This window comes from Balaenoptera ricei, chromosome 8, assembly GCF_028023285.1.
Source record: "Balaenoptera ricei isolate mBalRic1 chromosome 8, mBalRic1.hap2, whole genome shotgun sequence".
Taxonomy (NCBI): Eukaryota; Metazoa; Chordata; class Mammalia; order Artiodactyla; family Balaenopteridae; genus Balaenoptera; species Balaenoptera ricei.
The window spans coordinates 18135061-18150843 of NC_082646.1; the positions used below are offsets into that span (position 1 = coordinate 18135061).

The 15783-nt window shown below is 47.3% G+C and overlaps 1 protein-coding gene and 1 non-coding gene across 2 annotated transcripts in view; both read right to left on the reverse strand.

Annotated features, from left to right (window-relative positions):
• Positions 1-5548: 5548 nt before the first annotated feature.
• HTR3B (5-hydroxytryptamine receptor 3B) overlaps positions 5549-15783 on the reverse strand; it is a 70204-nt gene continuing 59969 nt past the window's right edge. The window contains exons 8-10 of the mRNA XM_059929313.1: positions 8076-8286; positions 7760-7942; positions 5549-6417 (exon numbers count right to left, since the gene is read on the reverse strand). Of these exons, the coding sequence (XP_059785296.1) occupies positions 6182-6417; positions 7760-7942; positions 8076-8286 (630 nt within the window). The 3' untranslated portion in view covers positions 5549-6181. The remainder of the gene's footprint in view (positions 6418-7759; positions 7943-8075; positions 8287-15783) is intronic.
• LOC132371197 (U6 spliceosomal RNA) lies at positions 6974-7077 on the reverse strand. Its single transcript, XR_009504817.1, has one exon. It is a non-coding gene; the product is annotated as a U6 spliceosomal RNA (small nuclear RNA).

Here is a 15783-nt window from a genome sequence, read left to right on the forward strand (position 1 = left end):
CTTCTTCCTGTAGGGCTCTGCTATCATCCAGGGTGTGAGAACTCCTCCTTTTAACCTCCCAACTCGATTTTCATTGAGGTTTCTGTTTATTCATTTTTATATTATCTATCCAATGAGATTAGAGACAGAGAGCACTTAGAAAAGTGTCTGTAACAAAATCAGTGATATGATTACTTGTGAAATGGGGATATTGATACTAAGGATAAAGACTATCTTTCAATCAAAGACTTTGCAAGTGTCAGACACTTTTCTACATGTAGTAACTCATTTAATTCTCATAATAGTTCTATAAGCTAGGTTTAATATTAATCACATTGTATAGATGAGGAAACCGAGGCACAGAGTTTAAATGACTTGCCCCAAATCACATAGCTAATAAGTGACAGAGCTGGAATTTGAACCCATTGTAGTTCACGCAACACGTATTGACATATTGATTAAGTGTTTACAGTGTGCCAGGCACTGCTGTAGGCACTGGAAATACAGCAGTGAACACAATAAACCCCCTGCTCTCTAGGGGTCCTAGACTAATACCTCCTAAACCCCCTGCTTTCTAGGGGTCCTAGACTAATACCTCCTAAGCACTCAGCACAGTGCTTGGCACATGGCAAAACCCTCAGTGAACACTAGCTCTGCTTGTCCTCTTACCCTTCTCTTGCCTGTGGCAGACATCACTATTTGATCACAGCATTCTTTCCCGCAGAGCCTGCCTCTGTCCAAAAAATCTGTCTCAAGACAGCACTCCAGGCAGCCTCTGTTTGCACCGAGACCAAAGCTATGTCAGCTCTGAGTAACCATGCTATCATGGAACAAATGAACATTTCTGACCTCAAAGCCTGTGGTGTCAGCACCCAGGAGGAGGCAGATGGGACAGAGACAGAGGGAGGCTCATATGGGGAAGAGCCGAGAAGCCAAGATTGACCAGGGAGGTGGGGAGGGAAAGCACTGCCAACAGCTGCTCAGCTCCCTTGCTCTCGGCCTGGAGCTCTCCAAGGAGGATGAGCGAGATGACTGGGCGGGGGGCTGGCCTTCCACATGCAGGTCTGTCCCTAGTGACACCAATTAGGGCTGATAATCCTGCTAGGCCCTGTGGGCCCCAAGTCTTTGGAGCCTGGCACTAGGCTTGGGGAGAGGTAGGAGGTGAGGTAAAAGGCGAGCAAAGGGCTCCCCACCCCAGCTCTACTGCCTGCTATCGAGCCCACCTACTGCCCAGCAGTCCCCTCCCACCCAGCAGAAAGCCTGCCTGCAATTCCCACTTTATGGCCTCTGCCAAATGAAGCACAAACTTAACTACATCACCCCCCTGACAGGACAGGGAGGGGCTGGGGTGGAACGCTGGGCGGCTTCAGCCCCTAATCTAATCACTGGCATGGGTCATTTCAGTTCCACACATCGAAGTGTGCTGGGGGCGTGGCAGCTCCTAAGAGCCTCCATGCTGGTGCTCAGCTAATTGTGAATCTCCTCCTGTCTCACAGGTGAATAACTCAGGACTAAGAGCTTCTGGCTGCTGAGATGGAGTGTGAGCTGGGGACCGGGACAGGGCAACACCTGAGATGGGCCCTGGGGCACAGATGGGGTTGCAGGGAGGGAGGCACAGCCTTCCTGGAGGGGACACAGGAACTGGGGTCCCTGCCCTGGGGTGACCACCCACCATCTGGGTATTGGTCTTAAAACCCAAGACCTAGAAACAGACTCACAGACATAGAGATCAGACTTGTGGTTGCCAAGGGGGAGGGGGGAAGGGGGGAAGGAGAGGGTTGGACTGGGAGTTTGGGGTTGGTAGATGCAAACTATTACATTTAGAATGGATAACAACAAGGTCCTACCGTAGAGCACAGGGAACTATATCCAATCTCCTGGGATAAATCATAATGGAAAAGAGTATTTAAAAAAAGAAAGTCTGTATATGTATAACTGAGTCACTTTGCTGTACAGCAGAGATTGGTACACCAAGAGATTGGTACACCATTGTAAATCAACTATACTTCTATTAAAAAGAAAAAAAAAACAAAAACCCAAGACCTGAAGTTTTCTGGAACCTCAGAGCCACAGGGTAGGGTAAAAATTTAAGTTCCACCCCTTCCTACTAACCTTGCCTTTAGATATGTAATTAGATCCCTGAGAAGTGAGAGGGCCCGGGAAGCCTTGGGGCTTTACCAAGGGGAGGGCTAATGCCTTCGGGCAGCTTCAGGCTGGCTGCCTGCAGGGCGGTTCTTTGGTTCGTTTATGGGTCTGGCCCATAGAGGCTTAAAGCTGGACCCCGGGAGACTGGCTGAGTCATGGAGATGTAAGAGGCGAGGGGCTCAGCATCCTTAACCACACCGCTCCTGTCCTCTAGGACAACTGGAGAAGGAGGTGGGGATGTCTTGGGAGGAAAGTGAGACCTCTACCATCGAATTATTGGCCATCCAACAGGCTGCAGAGACTGTGGGAGATTGTAGCAGCAGCACTTGGAAGTTTTTCTGGATATAATGACAAATAGAGGGCTGCCTGTCTAGCCAGGGGTTGTGCTTAACTAACTCTTTATTCTAGATGTTGGTGAAGTCCCCAGAACTGGAGCTGTGATTTCTTGGTGAGTGCTGAAACTACCTGAGATTCTGGGAAACAGCAGATGGCAGGAGCATTCACAGCTGGGAAAATCCCATTTTTGCTCTGTTCCTCAGTTTCCTTCCTCTATGAAATGGGAATCATGAAAGGTATAAACACTTGGAGAGGCTGAGCTAATGCTGCCCTGTAAGTAAGGGCTGCTGGTGCCCTATCTTCGTCCCACTGCAGAGGGACACTATTCCAGGAGGAGGGCTCTAGTGCCATTCGCTAATGATGGCTTTGCTTCAGGATGCAGACCTGACCCAGGGCTTAGAATGAGTCCCTGGCCACCATGTTGCCATCAGGGCCCCTTGGCACTTGGACAGAGGCGGTCCACACACTGGGGCCTGGCTCAGCAGCCAGGCTTCACTCCTGAAGGGCTGCTAACATAGGGAGGCTGGGAGATATTCCCTAGGGAGGAAGCCAAGGTGAGCTGTATGGGAAGTGAAATGGGAAGTCCCTTGGGCAGCACTCACCCCCACCCCACCCCTGCCCGGCCCGCAGCCCAAGTCCCTGACAAGGAGGCATATGGTGGCTTCAGCCCTTGGCCTTTGGATTCTGGAATAAAGGCCCTTCTGGGGAATCCAGTCCATAAATGGATTCTGATAGAGGTAGCTGGAAGAGGACCTCACAGCAAAGACTAAAGAATGGAATCCGTCTGTTGATAGCAGGCAGGTCTTTTTATTTCGCAATATATGATTTACTTTTCCAAGTACTCTTAAATACATTGCTTCATTCTGATCCTCAAAATTCTGTGATATGGATAGACTAAATATAAGCAGCCCTGATGTCAAATAGGGTAAGCCGAAGCTCTGAGAGGTCAGTCTCAAGGTCCCCTGGCTAGGTAGTGATGGAGCCAGGAACAAAGTCAGGTGCTTTCTCCAAGACAGAGGTCTAAAGGAAGGAGACTCTGTAGTGGGGACCTCACTGCAGATCTTTTCCTTTTCTAATAACCGAGGCAGTGAAGAAAGATTTGGGGTCAATTTAGAGGCTAACTGAGCAGGTCGAGGCAGAGGAGACCAGGAGCAGGAAGTAGGAAGCGAGGAGGGAAACAGGTGGAGGTTTGCACGGACACTTCCTGTTCACAAACTTCTTATGCTCCTCATTTCATTAACAGCAGCAGTGGAATTTCATGGACAATTGGCGTTGAGCACTAACTGGGAGGTAATGACAGAGGGAGGATGCGGGTAAAGGCTGTTTGAATTTAAATTCTTTTTCTTTGGGGGGATTGGGGGGGCAGATTTTTTTTAAGGCAATTTTAGTGCTGGAAAAACTTCCTAGCAAACAGCAGTCCTCTGTAAGCAGTGTTAGGAGTAATGCCTTACCCTCAGCCCACTGTGTTCTTCTACCCACCAAATCCTGGTGGTTGCCCTGAGTGAGGGATGCTGAGGGACTGGGTGTCTGACCCTGGGCAGATTCAGTCCCTCAGACTTGGGGAAACACACTAGAAATGTGTCTACCATCAGCCATGAGCTAGAATGAGTTTCTCTGCAATAGTTATGGCAGAATCACCATGAAAAAAACTCTGTATGGACCTGGGCAGAGATGAGGATGACCTAGAAATAGAAAACAAGATTTTCTGTTTTAGGACTGTGCGATCTATTTGACAAGCTATACACACACACACAGAGCCACAAAACATTCAAGGGGAGAAGGATAGGAGATAATGTAAGTCTGAAGTTAGAGGAGAGCGGTGATCAGGTGGGAAGGGTGGGGGAAGAAGGCTGTTTTTTGAGCCAGGTCCTTAGACAGGGACCTACAGATTGGTGAAACAGAAGAAGACTATGCCAACTAGAAGTAGATGCTTAGATGGAAATGAACCCCTTCCTGAGCAGGATGGCAGGCAGGCTGGCTTGGCTAGATTGAAGGTTCTGTAATAGAAGGCAATGAGAAATGAAGAAAGTTAAATATAAGGGGAGGGAAATTTTGTGGAAGGCTTGAATTCTAATCTTAGGATTCAAGTTATGAGGCCACAGGAACTGCCATAAGATAGGATTATCAGTACAGAATTGGCTACTGAGGAGAATGAACCAGAAGTTGATTAGTTACCCAAGTGCAAGGTGATCAGGGCTCTTCTATCTGGACAGATGGCTGTGGGCACAGATGGGAAGCTAAGGGGCCATCAAGACTCTGATGACTAATTTTGTGTGTCAACTTGGCTGGGCCACAGATATTTGTTCAAACATTATTCTTGATGTTTCTATGATTATTCTTGATGTTTCTTGATTTCTTAGATGTTTAAAGTCTTTAAACCAGTAGACTTTGAGTAAAACAGATTGTCCTCCAGAATGTGGGTGGGCTTCATCCAATCATTTGAAGGCCCTAATAGAAAAAGACCAACCTCTCCAGAAGAGGAGAAAATCCAGCCAGCAGACCGCCTATGAACACAAACTGCAATTCTTTCCTGAGTCTCTAGCTTGCCAGAATACCCTACAGATTATGGATTTGCCAAGCCTCCACAATCATGTGAGTGTTATGGGCTGAACTGTGTCCCCCCAGAATTCATATGTTGAAGTTCTAACCCCCAATACATCACAGTGGGACTGTATTTAGAAACGGGGCCTTTAAAGAAGTAGTTAGGATTACATGAGTTCATTAGGGTGGGCCCTGGTCCAGTGTGACTAGTGTCCTTAGAAGAAGAGGAAATTTGGACACATATGTGTCCAGAAGAGAACCACAGGAAGAAGGCAGCCATCTACAAGCCAGGGAGAGAGGCCTCAGAAGAAACCAACCCTACCAACACTTTGATCTTGGACTTCCAGCCTGCAGAACTGTGAGAAAATCAATCTCTGTTTAAGCCACCCAGTTTGTGGTATTTTTTTATGGCATCCAGAGCAGACTAATACAAGGATAGCATATTATAATAAACTCCTTGAACCCAAGGGCCATGCATTAAGCCTATCCCCCAGTGCCTTACACATGGTGCGTGTTGATGAAATGTGCTAGATCTGGATCCCCTCCAATAGGAATGCACTGCTGAGAAGGCACGGGGGAAGATAGACTCACCTGGGATGAAGGGAACAAGAACTCCAGGATACAGATAAGGTGGGAACTTTGTGTTCTGGTTGGAACAAGGTTCCTCAAGGATCAAGTCAAGTGAAGAATGATCTGAAACTGACTTATTTTGTACTCTCTGGTGTGCCTAACACAAGGCCTAGGACTTAATCAACACTCAATACAAGTTTTGTTGAATGACTGACTGAATAAGTGACCAAGAGAGGACTGGGAGATGGAGTGCTCTTATACCTTTTAAAAAACCGTTTAAACACACATGTATGCTCGCATGTGCTAGAAATTTTCTGAAAGAGGTTGCTAACGGTGGTTACTTCTGGGGAGTGAACTGGGTAAGAGGGCAGGATTACTTTTCACTGGATACCTTGTACTGTTTATGCATTTTCATCATGAATGCATTACTCCTGGGTCATTCAATAGCAAATTAGATGATGTGCATCCCTGGGCTGAATGAAAAGAGGCAACGGGGGCTGGAGAACTTTTTACCCCATCATTTGTCCCCTTCCAATATCCCCATAAAAACTTTTCAGCCTTCCCCAAGTGCCATGCAAACACATTGATGGAGACCAGCAAACTTGGGTCTTCATGAGCCACTCCACAGCACCCAGAGGGAACACAGGGTGATGGTGTAGAACCCCAGCACAACGAGATAGCTTTGGAAGAGCAGTCGGTCAAAGCGTTCCAGGAGGGCCAGCCACCCAGCCTCCTGTCGGTCCGCCTGGTCCTCGGTCTGCAAGTAGCTGCTGATAGACTGAAGCTGGGACCAGACTTCCCTCAGGGTCCCTGGCTGGGCCTGGTGCTCTTGACAGATGGGGGGCTCTACATGAGAGGAAGACACTCTAGGTGAGCCAGGGGCTACCAAGGCTCCCCCGGCCTTCCCATTGAAGCCGATGGCCTCAACCTTCAAGAAAGGTGGTGGGCAAAACTGGGCAGTGGGTTAGTTAGGATTGGGGACCCTCTCCCTACCTGCTGAGGGGAGGCAAGACTGCACTGAAGGAACCCCTGGAGAACACAGCAAGTAGGGTGATGTGTAAGTAGGGTGTTGTGTAAGTAGGGTGATGTGTAAGTAGGGTGTTGTGTAAGTAGGGTGTCGAGGCTACATCCATCCGGGAGATTTTTCTGAGCTAGCAGCCACCCCACATTGACTTAGAGCTTTAGGGGCTGGAATGGTTCTCTTTTTTTTTAAATTGAGGTATAATTGACATATTATATTAGTTTCAAGCGTACAACATAATGATTCAATGTTTGTATATATTGTGAAATGATCACCACAATAAGCCTAGGTAATATTCATCACCACACACAGTTACAAATTTTTGTTCTTGTGATGAGAACTTTTGGAATGTACTCTCTGGGCAACTTTCAAGGATACAGTGAAAATATGGACTGCTTCATGACTTTGCATGTCATCCTTGCGCAGGGGCCATGCTAACCTCTGTATCATTCCAGTGTTAGTATATGTGTTGCCAAAGGGAACACTGGGATGATTTGTATACTTTTGCACATTAAGCGATCAGATCCCAAATGTATACAAACTATTTGTATGTGTGTGTGCGCGCACGTGCACATGCACGCACTCTGCTATTCTGGGGTCAATGGTTCCAAACTGGAAAATAAAACAAGCTAAGGGGGGCTTCCCTGGTGGCACAGTGGTTGAGAATCTGCCTGCCAATGCAGGGGACACGGGTTCGAGCCCTGGTCTGGGAAGATCCCACATGCTGCGGAGAGACTAGGCCCGTGAGCCACAATTGCTGAGCCTGCGCATCTGGAGCCTGTGCTCCGCAACAAGAGAGGCCGCGATAGTGAGAGGCCCGCGCACCACGATGAAGAGTGGCCCCCACTTGCCGCAACTAGAGAAAGCCCTCGCACAGAAACGAAGACCCAACACAGCCATAAATAAATAAAAAAAAAAAAAAAAAAAAAAAAGCTAAGGGGACTGAGGCCTAGATCTCTAGGCTGACACGTGGCTTTCTGGCAAGCCAGCAGGAGACGGTCTTCAGTCTCCAGGGAGGTAATGTAATATGCAGGGCAGAGGTTAAGAAGCAGGTGTTTCCATTTTTTCAAACAGCTGACTCAAGACGGCCTGCTGTTACACCCATGGGAACTAAGGCTGAGGGTGATAAAGCAGAACCAAGCAGGGACCTCAAGGCTTCTCACAAACCTGTTACCCCAGCGAGCTGGGCCCAGGGATCCATTCTAGGCCCTTCCTCATCGGTGTCCCCTCGAAGGCACAAGAGGGTCCACTGCCGCCGGCTGCACTGCTCATCATGGAGGAATTTGACCAACAGGATGGACTTGGATAAGCTGAGAACCAAGAAGGCCATGCAGACTGTGAAGAAGACCCCTGAGGGAAGGAGCCAGAGGAGGTGGAGTTAGCAGGGGTCTCTGGGCCTCTTCCTTCCCCATCTGAAAGGCAACATCAGATCTTGGACAGAAGTGATGCAAGACAGGTACCTAGCGACCCCGGAGCTGCTTACCAATCAGAGGGGTGCTCACTGTGCTCTTCGGCACCTCATCAGACATGTTGACCCTGAAGACGGTGTAGCCCACCAGCACGCTGCTCTTGAACACAATCCTGGCATGGCAGGTGGGCGGGAGATAGAAGCTCCCCAGGTCCACGAGCATTAGGAAGATGCTGGGAATCAGCAGGTTCACAACATAGACCAGTGGGCGCCTACGAATCACCACCTGGGCAGGGACGAGGAATCTGTTGACAAGAGGGTCTAAGCCAATGGACAAATGTTTGGCCAAACCCCTAGCCAAGAACGCTTTCTGCCATCCCAACATTTCTGTGTAATGTGAAAAGTCTATGTAGTTTAGAATAGGAGATTATCTTGTGGTTTAGAAAACAGAAAAAAATCCTTTAAGCTTTTACATAGAACTAATATTAATATTATTAATCATTATAAGAAGAAGTTACCATTTATTTAGCACTTGCTCTATGCCAGGCACTGGAATAAGTGTTTCATATGATTTGTCTTATTTAATCCTCACAACAACTCTGAGGGCTGGGTATTATTTTTTTTTTTTTTAACGATTTTATTGGAGTATAATTGCTTTACAAAGGTGTGTTAGTTTCTGCTTTATAACGAAGTGAATCAGGTATACATATACATATATCCCCATATCTCTTCCCTCTTGCATCTCCCTCCCTCCTACCCTCCCTATCCCACCCTTCTAGCTGGTCACATAGCACCAAGCTGATCTCCCTGTGCTATGTGACTGCTTCTCACTAGCTATCTATTTTACATTTGATAGTGTATATATGTCCATATATACACTACCACTCTCTCACCGGGCTGGGTATTATTATTTCCATTTTACAAACCGGGAAACTGAGGTTCCTAGAGATTAAATTGCTTGTCCAAATTCACATAGCTAGTGAGTGAGAAACTGTTTTAAAACCAGGTCTTACACCATAATCTTTCTTTTTAAACCATTTAGTTTGCAACATATTGTATTGGTTTTGGTTTAGTCTCTCTTCTTACCTGGAATGCAAACACTTTAGCACCTGTGTATCTGTCAGAGTCTGGTTAGGAACAAATAGCACAGTTAAACTGGGAAAGTTGAGGAGGGCTTGACAAGGTGTGGGCAGGACATAGAGAAACCACAAGGAGGAGGACAATACTCCTGGGATTCGGGGGACTGCGTCAGCTGTTCCTACCCTTAGGCCTGAAGGGACCAAAGACCGGGAATGTGGTTGGAACTTGAGGGGACAGAAAGCTGGTTGGACTTGTGGCTTCCTCTTAGGAGCACAGCCAGCTGGCGGAGACGCCATGGGGTGGGGAGAAATGGAGAGATAAATGCCCCACTCACTCTCCCCCTCCTTCCAATCTCCTGCCACTGTCTCCCCTGCCCGCTACTGGACAAACATGACCAGGAGTCCCAACTCTACAGGCCACAGACCAGCCTCCAGCAGCAAAAGTAGATGTGAGGTGGGGGCAACTGCAGATACCCAGCAGGACCTGCAGCACCGCTGGGCAGAGAGCTGCTGAGCAGTTTTTTAGCTGGGAATTTAAGACTCATAAAATTACAATGATGGCTGTTGCCATTTTGTTATACATAGCTTCTCTGGGATGGGAATAGGAGATGTCTGTAATTAACACAAAATCTATTCTCATCCTTCCTGGAGAGAAACTATGATATGACAGGGCTGTTTCCCCATCAGACACTTACTGCTTTGCAATGACCATTTGAGGGTGAAAATGGCATTTTTAAATCCTTCATGGGGCCAGAAATAATACCTATCTTACAGTGGGTATTCGATACATGTTTACTGAACAAATGAATGTTCTGGGCCATGTTGCTATTAGATTTGGAAAAACATGATGTCTGAAATCTCCCATTTCTCTGATTCACCAAACAGCTGACCGATTTCTACGTGTCAGATAGTGTGCTAGATACTTTTTCACGTGGGATGTGATTTATTTACTCCTCACTGTCAGTTTGTTGGCAGGTAATAGAGCATCCCCACTTTATAGATTTTTAAAAATAAAGCTCAGCCCCTAGGTCAGCTGAGTAAGTGGCAGAGCTGGGGTGTGCTCCCACATCTTCTGGTTCCAAGCCCTGTGCTCTTTCCCATACAGCCTACTCTGAGCTGAGTTCAGGGTCTTCTCTCTCACCTCTGCCTCCCTCTCTGGACGCGGATCACATAGACGGGAGCCAGGGCAGAGAGCAGGGACAGAGCAGAAGGTGGTGGGCGAAGAGCCTGGCTGGGTGAGACCAGATGTCACCTTGCTGGTGAGAGCAGGGCCTCCCCAGTCTTTGGGTCTGGAAGCACGTCCTGACTCAGTGGAGTTCTGCAGACCAGAGCCATTCGGCGGATTGTAGTCTGGCTATTGTCTTTCACATGAGACATAACTGGCTGCAAATATCTAAACCAGAGTGACACTCACTGCTTTGCAATCATTTGGTTAAAATACATTTTTACCCAAGTGCAGTCAACAAGGAAAACCATGACCTGTCATCAACCTGCACCTTTCTACTCCCTTCGTTGTGCTGTGACAGACATAGCCGTGGTTAGGAGGTGCAGGGGGAAGGGAGTCAAGGGGCCAGAGTCCACAGCGGCTCTTGTGTTGTGAACCCCACCTGGGCTGTTGGTGATCTGGCCATATGGGGAGATGGGGGCGACCAAGCCTGCTGTCTCTGGAGGGTAGAAGTGGGAAGACCCCCAGAGACTTCATGGTGGATATTACATAAAGGAGATGAAAGGAATAAGAATACCACCCTAAAGAAAAGTACCAGTAGGCATGTTGGTTAAGCAGAAAGAGCCCAGACTTAGAGTCAAAGGAACAGCAGAGTTCCCAAGCCCCTCAATTTGATGTGCTGGTTTAAGTGATTCTGGGTGGTATCAAACCTCTCCATGCCTTGATTTTTCCCTTTTTAAAAAAGCAGTTTACTTTTGCCTTGCCAAGCATCTTGGGTACAATTGAGATTTGCTGCTGTACTCTTTAAATAAAGTTCCCATGTAAATAGCACACGCTGAGATGACTCTTCTCCACCCAGAGGCTGATGCAGAGAGTGAATGGAAATCTGGGACAGAACCAAAGACGGGCAGTGTGGCTCCTTAGGGTCCCTGGTTCCTAGGAAAGTGCAGTTTCACCAAACCTCATGTTCCCCAAGGTGCCAGGGGAGAGGCCTGGCAAGAGCTAAGAGGCTGGGAGGCAGGCCAGCTTCATGCAGTCACAATGAGCCCTGCACTGAGATGCGCCCATGCTTGGGTTTGTGCTATTTTGAAATTCTTAATAATTTTTAAGCAAGGGGCCCTGCATTTTCACTTTGCACGAGGCCCCACAAAGTATGTAGCCTGTCCTGTTGTGAGGATACTCCTCACTGGCTATCAACAATAGCTGAAAGTAAACAGGTAGGTACAAGTGTGGACAATTAGCTTGGGCTGTGACATAAAGCAGAAAGCTCTATGTCTATGTTTGGCTTGTAAAATCGTAAAACTAGACAGACCCTCCAGAACAACCTTAGCCATTTTTCTGCCTTTTAGCAAGGATGTTCCAATTCCTAAGACAGATCAAATATTTCCTACAGTTTTGGTTTTCTTCAAGCACAAAGGACCCACCTTTTTCTTTAAGTTGATCTGGGGGCAATGTTACCTATGGACTAGACTAATTTTCTCTACAAGCCCAGTGCAGCCTAAAGAAACTCTAATTTTATCCCACAGTTTTCGGAAATGTTTTGTTTTCATGATCTCCTTTGATTCTCAAAGCCCTTTGTTCCCCCACTCAAGAAACATGAATTGAGCATGAACAGAGTATCAGGCACTATCCTAAATAATAGAGTTAGAACTGGTGACAGGACAGGTCTCTACTCTTGCCCCTCAAACCCCCAACCCACGTCTTATGGGATCAGGAACCAGATTCTGATGGCTAGATATTTCACAAGTCTGCAGATCGAAGTTTGCCCCAAAATGGACCATACCCACGGTCTATACTTGATTTGATGACAAGATTTGGGACTGAGTTTATGCTTAGGTGATATTCTGGTCTTAGAATCAGTACTGGAATGGGTTAAGACATTTGGGGATGTTGGGATAGGGCGTCTATATTTTGCACATGGGACAGACATGAATTTGGGGGAGTCAGAGGGTGGCAGATGGTACTGGATTGAATAATGCCCCCCAAAATTCGTGTCCTTCCGGAAGCTCAGGATATGACCTTATTTGGAAATGGGATCATTGCAGATGAAATAAGTTAAGGTGAGGTCATATGGAATAGGGTGGGCCCTTAACCCAATATGACTGATGTCCTTGTAAGAAGAAGAAAAGAGACATACAAAGGATAATGCCATGTAAAGATGGAGGCAGGCATTGGAGTGATATGTCTACAAGCCGAGGAAAGCCAAAGATTGCTAGCAACCACCAAAAGCTAACGGAGAGGCATGGAGCAGTCTCTCCCTCAGAGTGCTCAGAAGGAACCAACCCTGCCAACACCTTGATGTCAGATTTCTGACCTCCAGAACTGTGAGAGAAGAAATTTCTATTGTTTTAAAGTGGTACTTTGTTACAGCAGCCCTAAGAAACTAATACAGGCGACTTGGCCAGTAACACACAGTGGAAGGATGCCACAGACTGGACTGGAATATTACTGCTTATCTTTAGTTGTGTGCCACCATCATATAGGATTAGGCACATAGTTTCTGGAGTCAAGTCCAGGCTCCACCAGTCACCCTATAACCTTGGTTAAGATACTTAACTTCTCTGCACCCCAATTCAAACACTTGTAAAAACGTGGATCCTTAGAGTCCCCATCTCATAGAGATGTGAGGATTCCAGTACGACCTCTTAAAACAGTGCCTGATTTGGAGTCAGTGCTTGGTTTTGTGGTTACTGTTATCATGTCTCCCTGGGCAGATTTTGAGGCCCGTGATAGGAACCAAGAGTCTTGTTTTATTCATGCTTGTGTCCTCAGTGCTCAGCATTGAGCTTGGTGCGTGATAAGAACACAAAAGGTGTTCACTGAGCTGTATTAGAATCTGTTAATAACGCTTCTTTTAGCTCCAGTGGGGTGGGAGAGTGGAGTGAGCCCAAAGGGGGGCTCTCATCTTAAGGTCAGTGTTCGGAGGGCTACTTCTATGCAGGTCATGTCAGGCAGTGACCCCTGCATGCCAGGGGACGGTATGTCACCAGCTCAGTGAGATACCACTCTCTGCAGAACTGCCCCTACCTAGAGCCCATCATTTCTAATGGACTAAAGGAGCTGGTGCCTTTAAATTCCACAGAAGGGGAAGAAAAAGCACTTTGGTTTCAGTCCGTGTTCTCCATTAGACACCCTTCAGGTGTTAGCAATATTATGCCACAATTTCATTATCCATTAAAGCCAGGTAATAATAAGTACACAAAGGTATTTGGAGCCTACTGATGTTAATGAAAGAGATCAATCTAATTCAGAATGTGTATGTGGAGAGCTCCTTGGAGATGGAATAGGCCCCAAGGTTAGCCTCTAATTGCCTCCTTGATGGTAGACCTCACCAGTACTCAATTTTGCATGACCATCTTTATGACATAGTTGGAATTTTGACGCCCAGACTCACGCTTCATACAGAAGCCCATTTTCCTCCTCTCGCAAGCCCCTCCCAACATTCCCAATTCAGAAAGAATGGGAAAGTTGCAGCCATTTAAGTAAGATCCTTGCACAAGAGTGAGAGTTTCTTGGATCTAGACCATGGGTGGGGTTGGATTAGCAGAAAGTCCGTGATTCCAGGGTTACTTGAGTGACCCTGGAAGGGCTTCTAGGGGTCTAAATTCTCTCTCTCTCTCTCTCTATGTGTATGTATGTATATATATATATATATATATATCTGTGTGTGTGTGTGTCTCTCTCTCCTCTCTTTCTCTCTCTCTCTGGAGTGACCTAATAGAGCTTAGAAGGATCTTCTATCAAGTTTATGAGCTGCATTCAATGGATATCTCAACAAAATTAATCTACCCTACTCTAGAAAGGAAAATTACACCTGAAAATGAGGGTAAACAAGGCGACTTTCTTTCCCAGATGCCCCTCTGCATTTTTCTAGGAGTCCCCTGTGGGCCTCCCAATTCTGGCCGCATGAGCATTTAGGCAGTGAGAGGACATCTGTGGTCGGGCTCACTTTAGTTCCCACAACGGTCCACCCTTTTCTATCCAACATGAGTTCTCAAATTTTATTTCTACCGCCTCTCACTTCTACCCTCATTCTTTAAAAAACAAAAAAGAAACAAAACACTACCATATAGAAATCAAATGTTCACCCTGCTGTTTCTGGGAACCAGCACCTCTGACAATGTATTGGAGGAAACCTCCCCTCCCATGGCTGCTGGATCGGGTGCCAGGCTGCATACAGACATCCTCGTAGGCAGAAGTGCCTGTGCTCTGGGCCCCCTGTGGAATGCAGCCTGACTCCAAAGTGTCAGCGGTGCCCTCTGATCAACAGTACATGTCCTGGAGCTGCAGACAGGATTGCACGTTAGCCGGGACTAACGGGGCACCCGGAGCATTTGGTTCAGTATCAACGGCAGCATGTACATCAGGCCCAGGCTGATGACGTATTTAGAATAGATCTTTGTTCCTCCTGCCTGCCCCACTCGTTCCCTACCCTCTGCTGGGTAGCCTGGACTTGGACACAGGAGGTGATTAGATTGAGAGGGAGCTGGCCCTTTGCTGTCAGGACCCTGGCAGGCCCAATGTTGGCATGGAACCGGGCTCTGAATTTCGCATTATTGGCTAAAGGTCGTTGAAGGACCCCAGGGTGACTTGATTGCTAAATTCACAGTAGGATGTCTGGCACGGAGTAGGAGAACATGAGCCGACACGGTGCACATAGTGGGAATGCGGAGTCAGGGAGGCTGAAAGAGGTCGAGGGGGAAAAAGAACTGAACTGGAGAGTCACTCAATCTACTTTGTCTTGAAAGTTGCAGGAATGCTCCTGAGTCTGGCTCCCCACCTTACCAAACACGATTTGTGGCTCTTCTCAGGATTCTTTCCCTACTCTGTTCCCGAGGGCCAGGGTGGAAGGCAGCCTGCTAGATAACCAACCTTAACCCCCAGGGCAAAGGTCCCCAGGCAGAAGTTCCAAGAGCATGAAATCGAATCGATGTCCCCTCCAGCCCCCCTCAATGTAAACAGTGAATGGAGAAGAAGTGTGGCAGTGAAGACAACAAAGGAATGGAACCTTGGTCCCTGAGATCCAGGGAGGAGATCGTCTCCTCTCTTTAACAATCTTTTACGCCTCTGTTCATCATATTTAACATGGAGCTAGGACATAGAAAACCTCTTGCCAGGACTTCCCTGGTGGCTCAGCGGTTAAGAATCTGCCTGCCAATGCAGGGGACACGGGTTTGAGCCCTGGTCCGGGAAGATCCCACATGCTGCCGAGCAACTAAGCCCGCACACAAGCCACAACTACTGAGCCCACGTGCCACAACTACTGAAGCACGCACGCCTAGAGCCCGTGCTCCGCAACAAGAGAAGCCACCGCAATCAGAAGCCCACGTGTAGCAACGAAGAGTAGTCGCCGCTCGCCGCAACTAGAGAAAAGCCTGCACGCAGCAACGAAGACCCAACACAGCCAAAAATAAACAAACAAATAAATAAATAAAGTAAAAAAAGAAAACCTCTTGCCACTGTTGAGAAGACAATTAATATTTAGGGTAAAGGGTGACATGTAACTACAAATAATGCCTGCTCTATGGAGAGAGTTCAT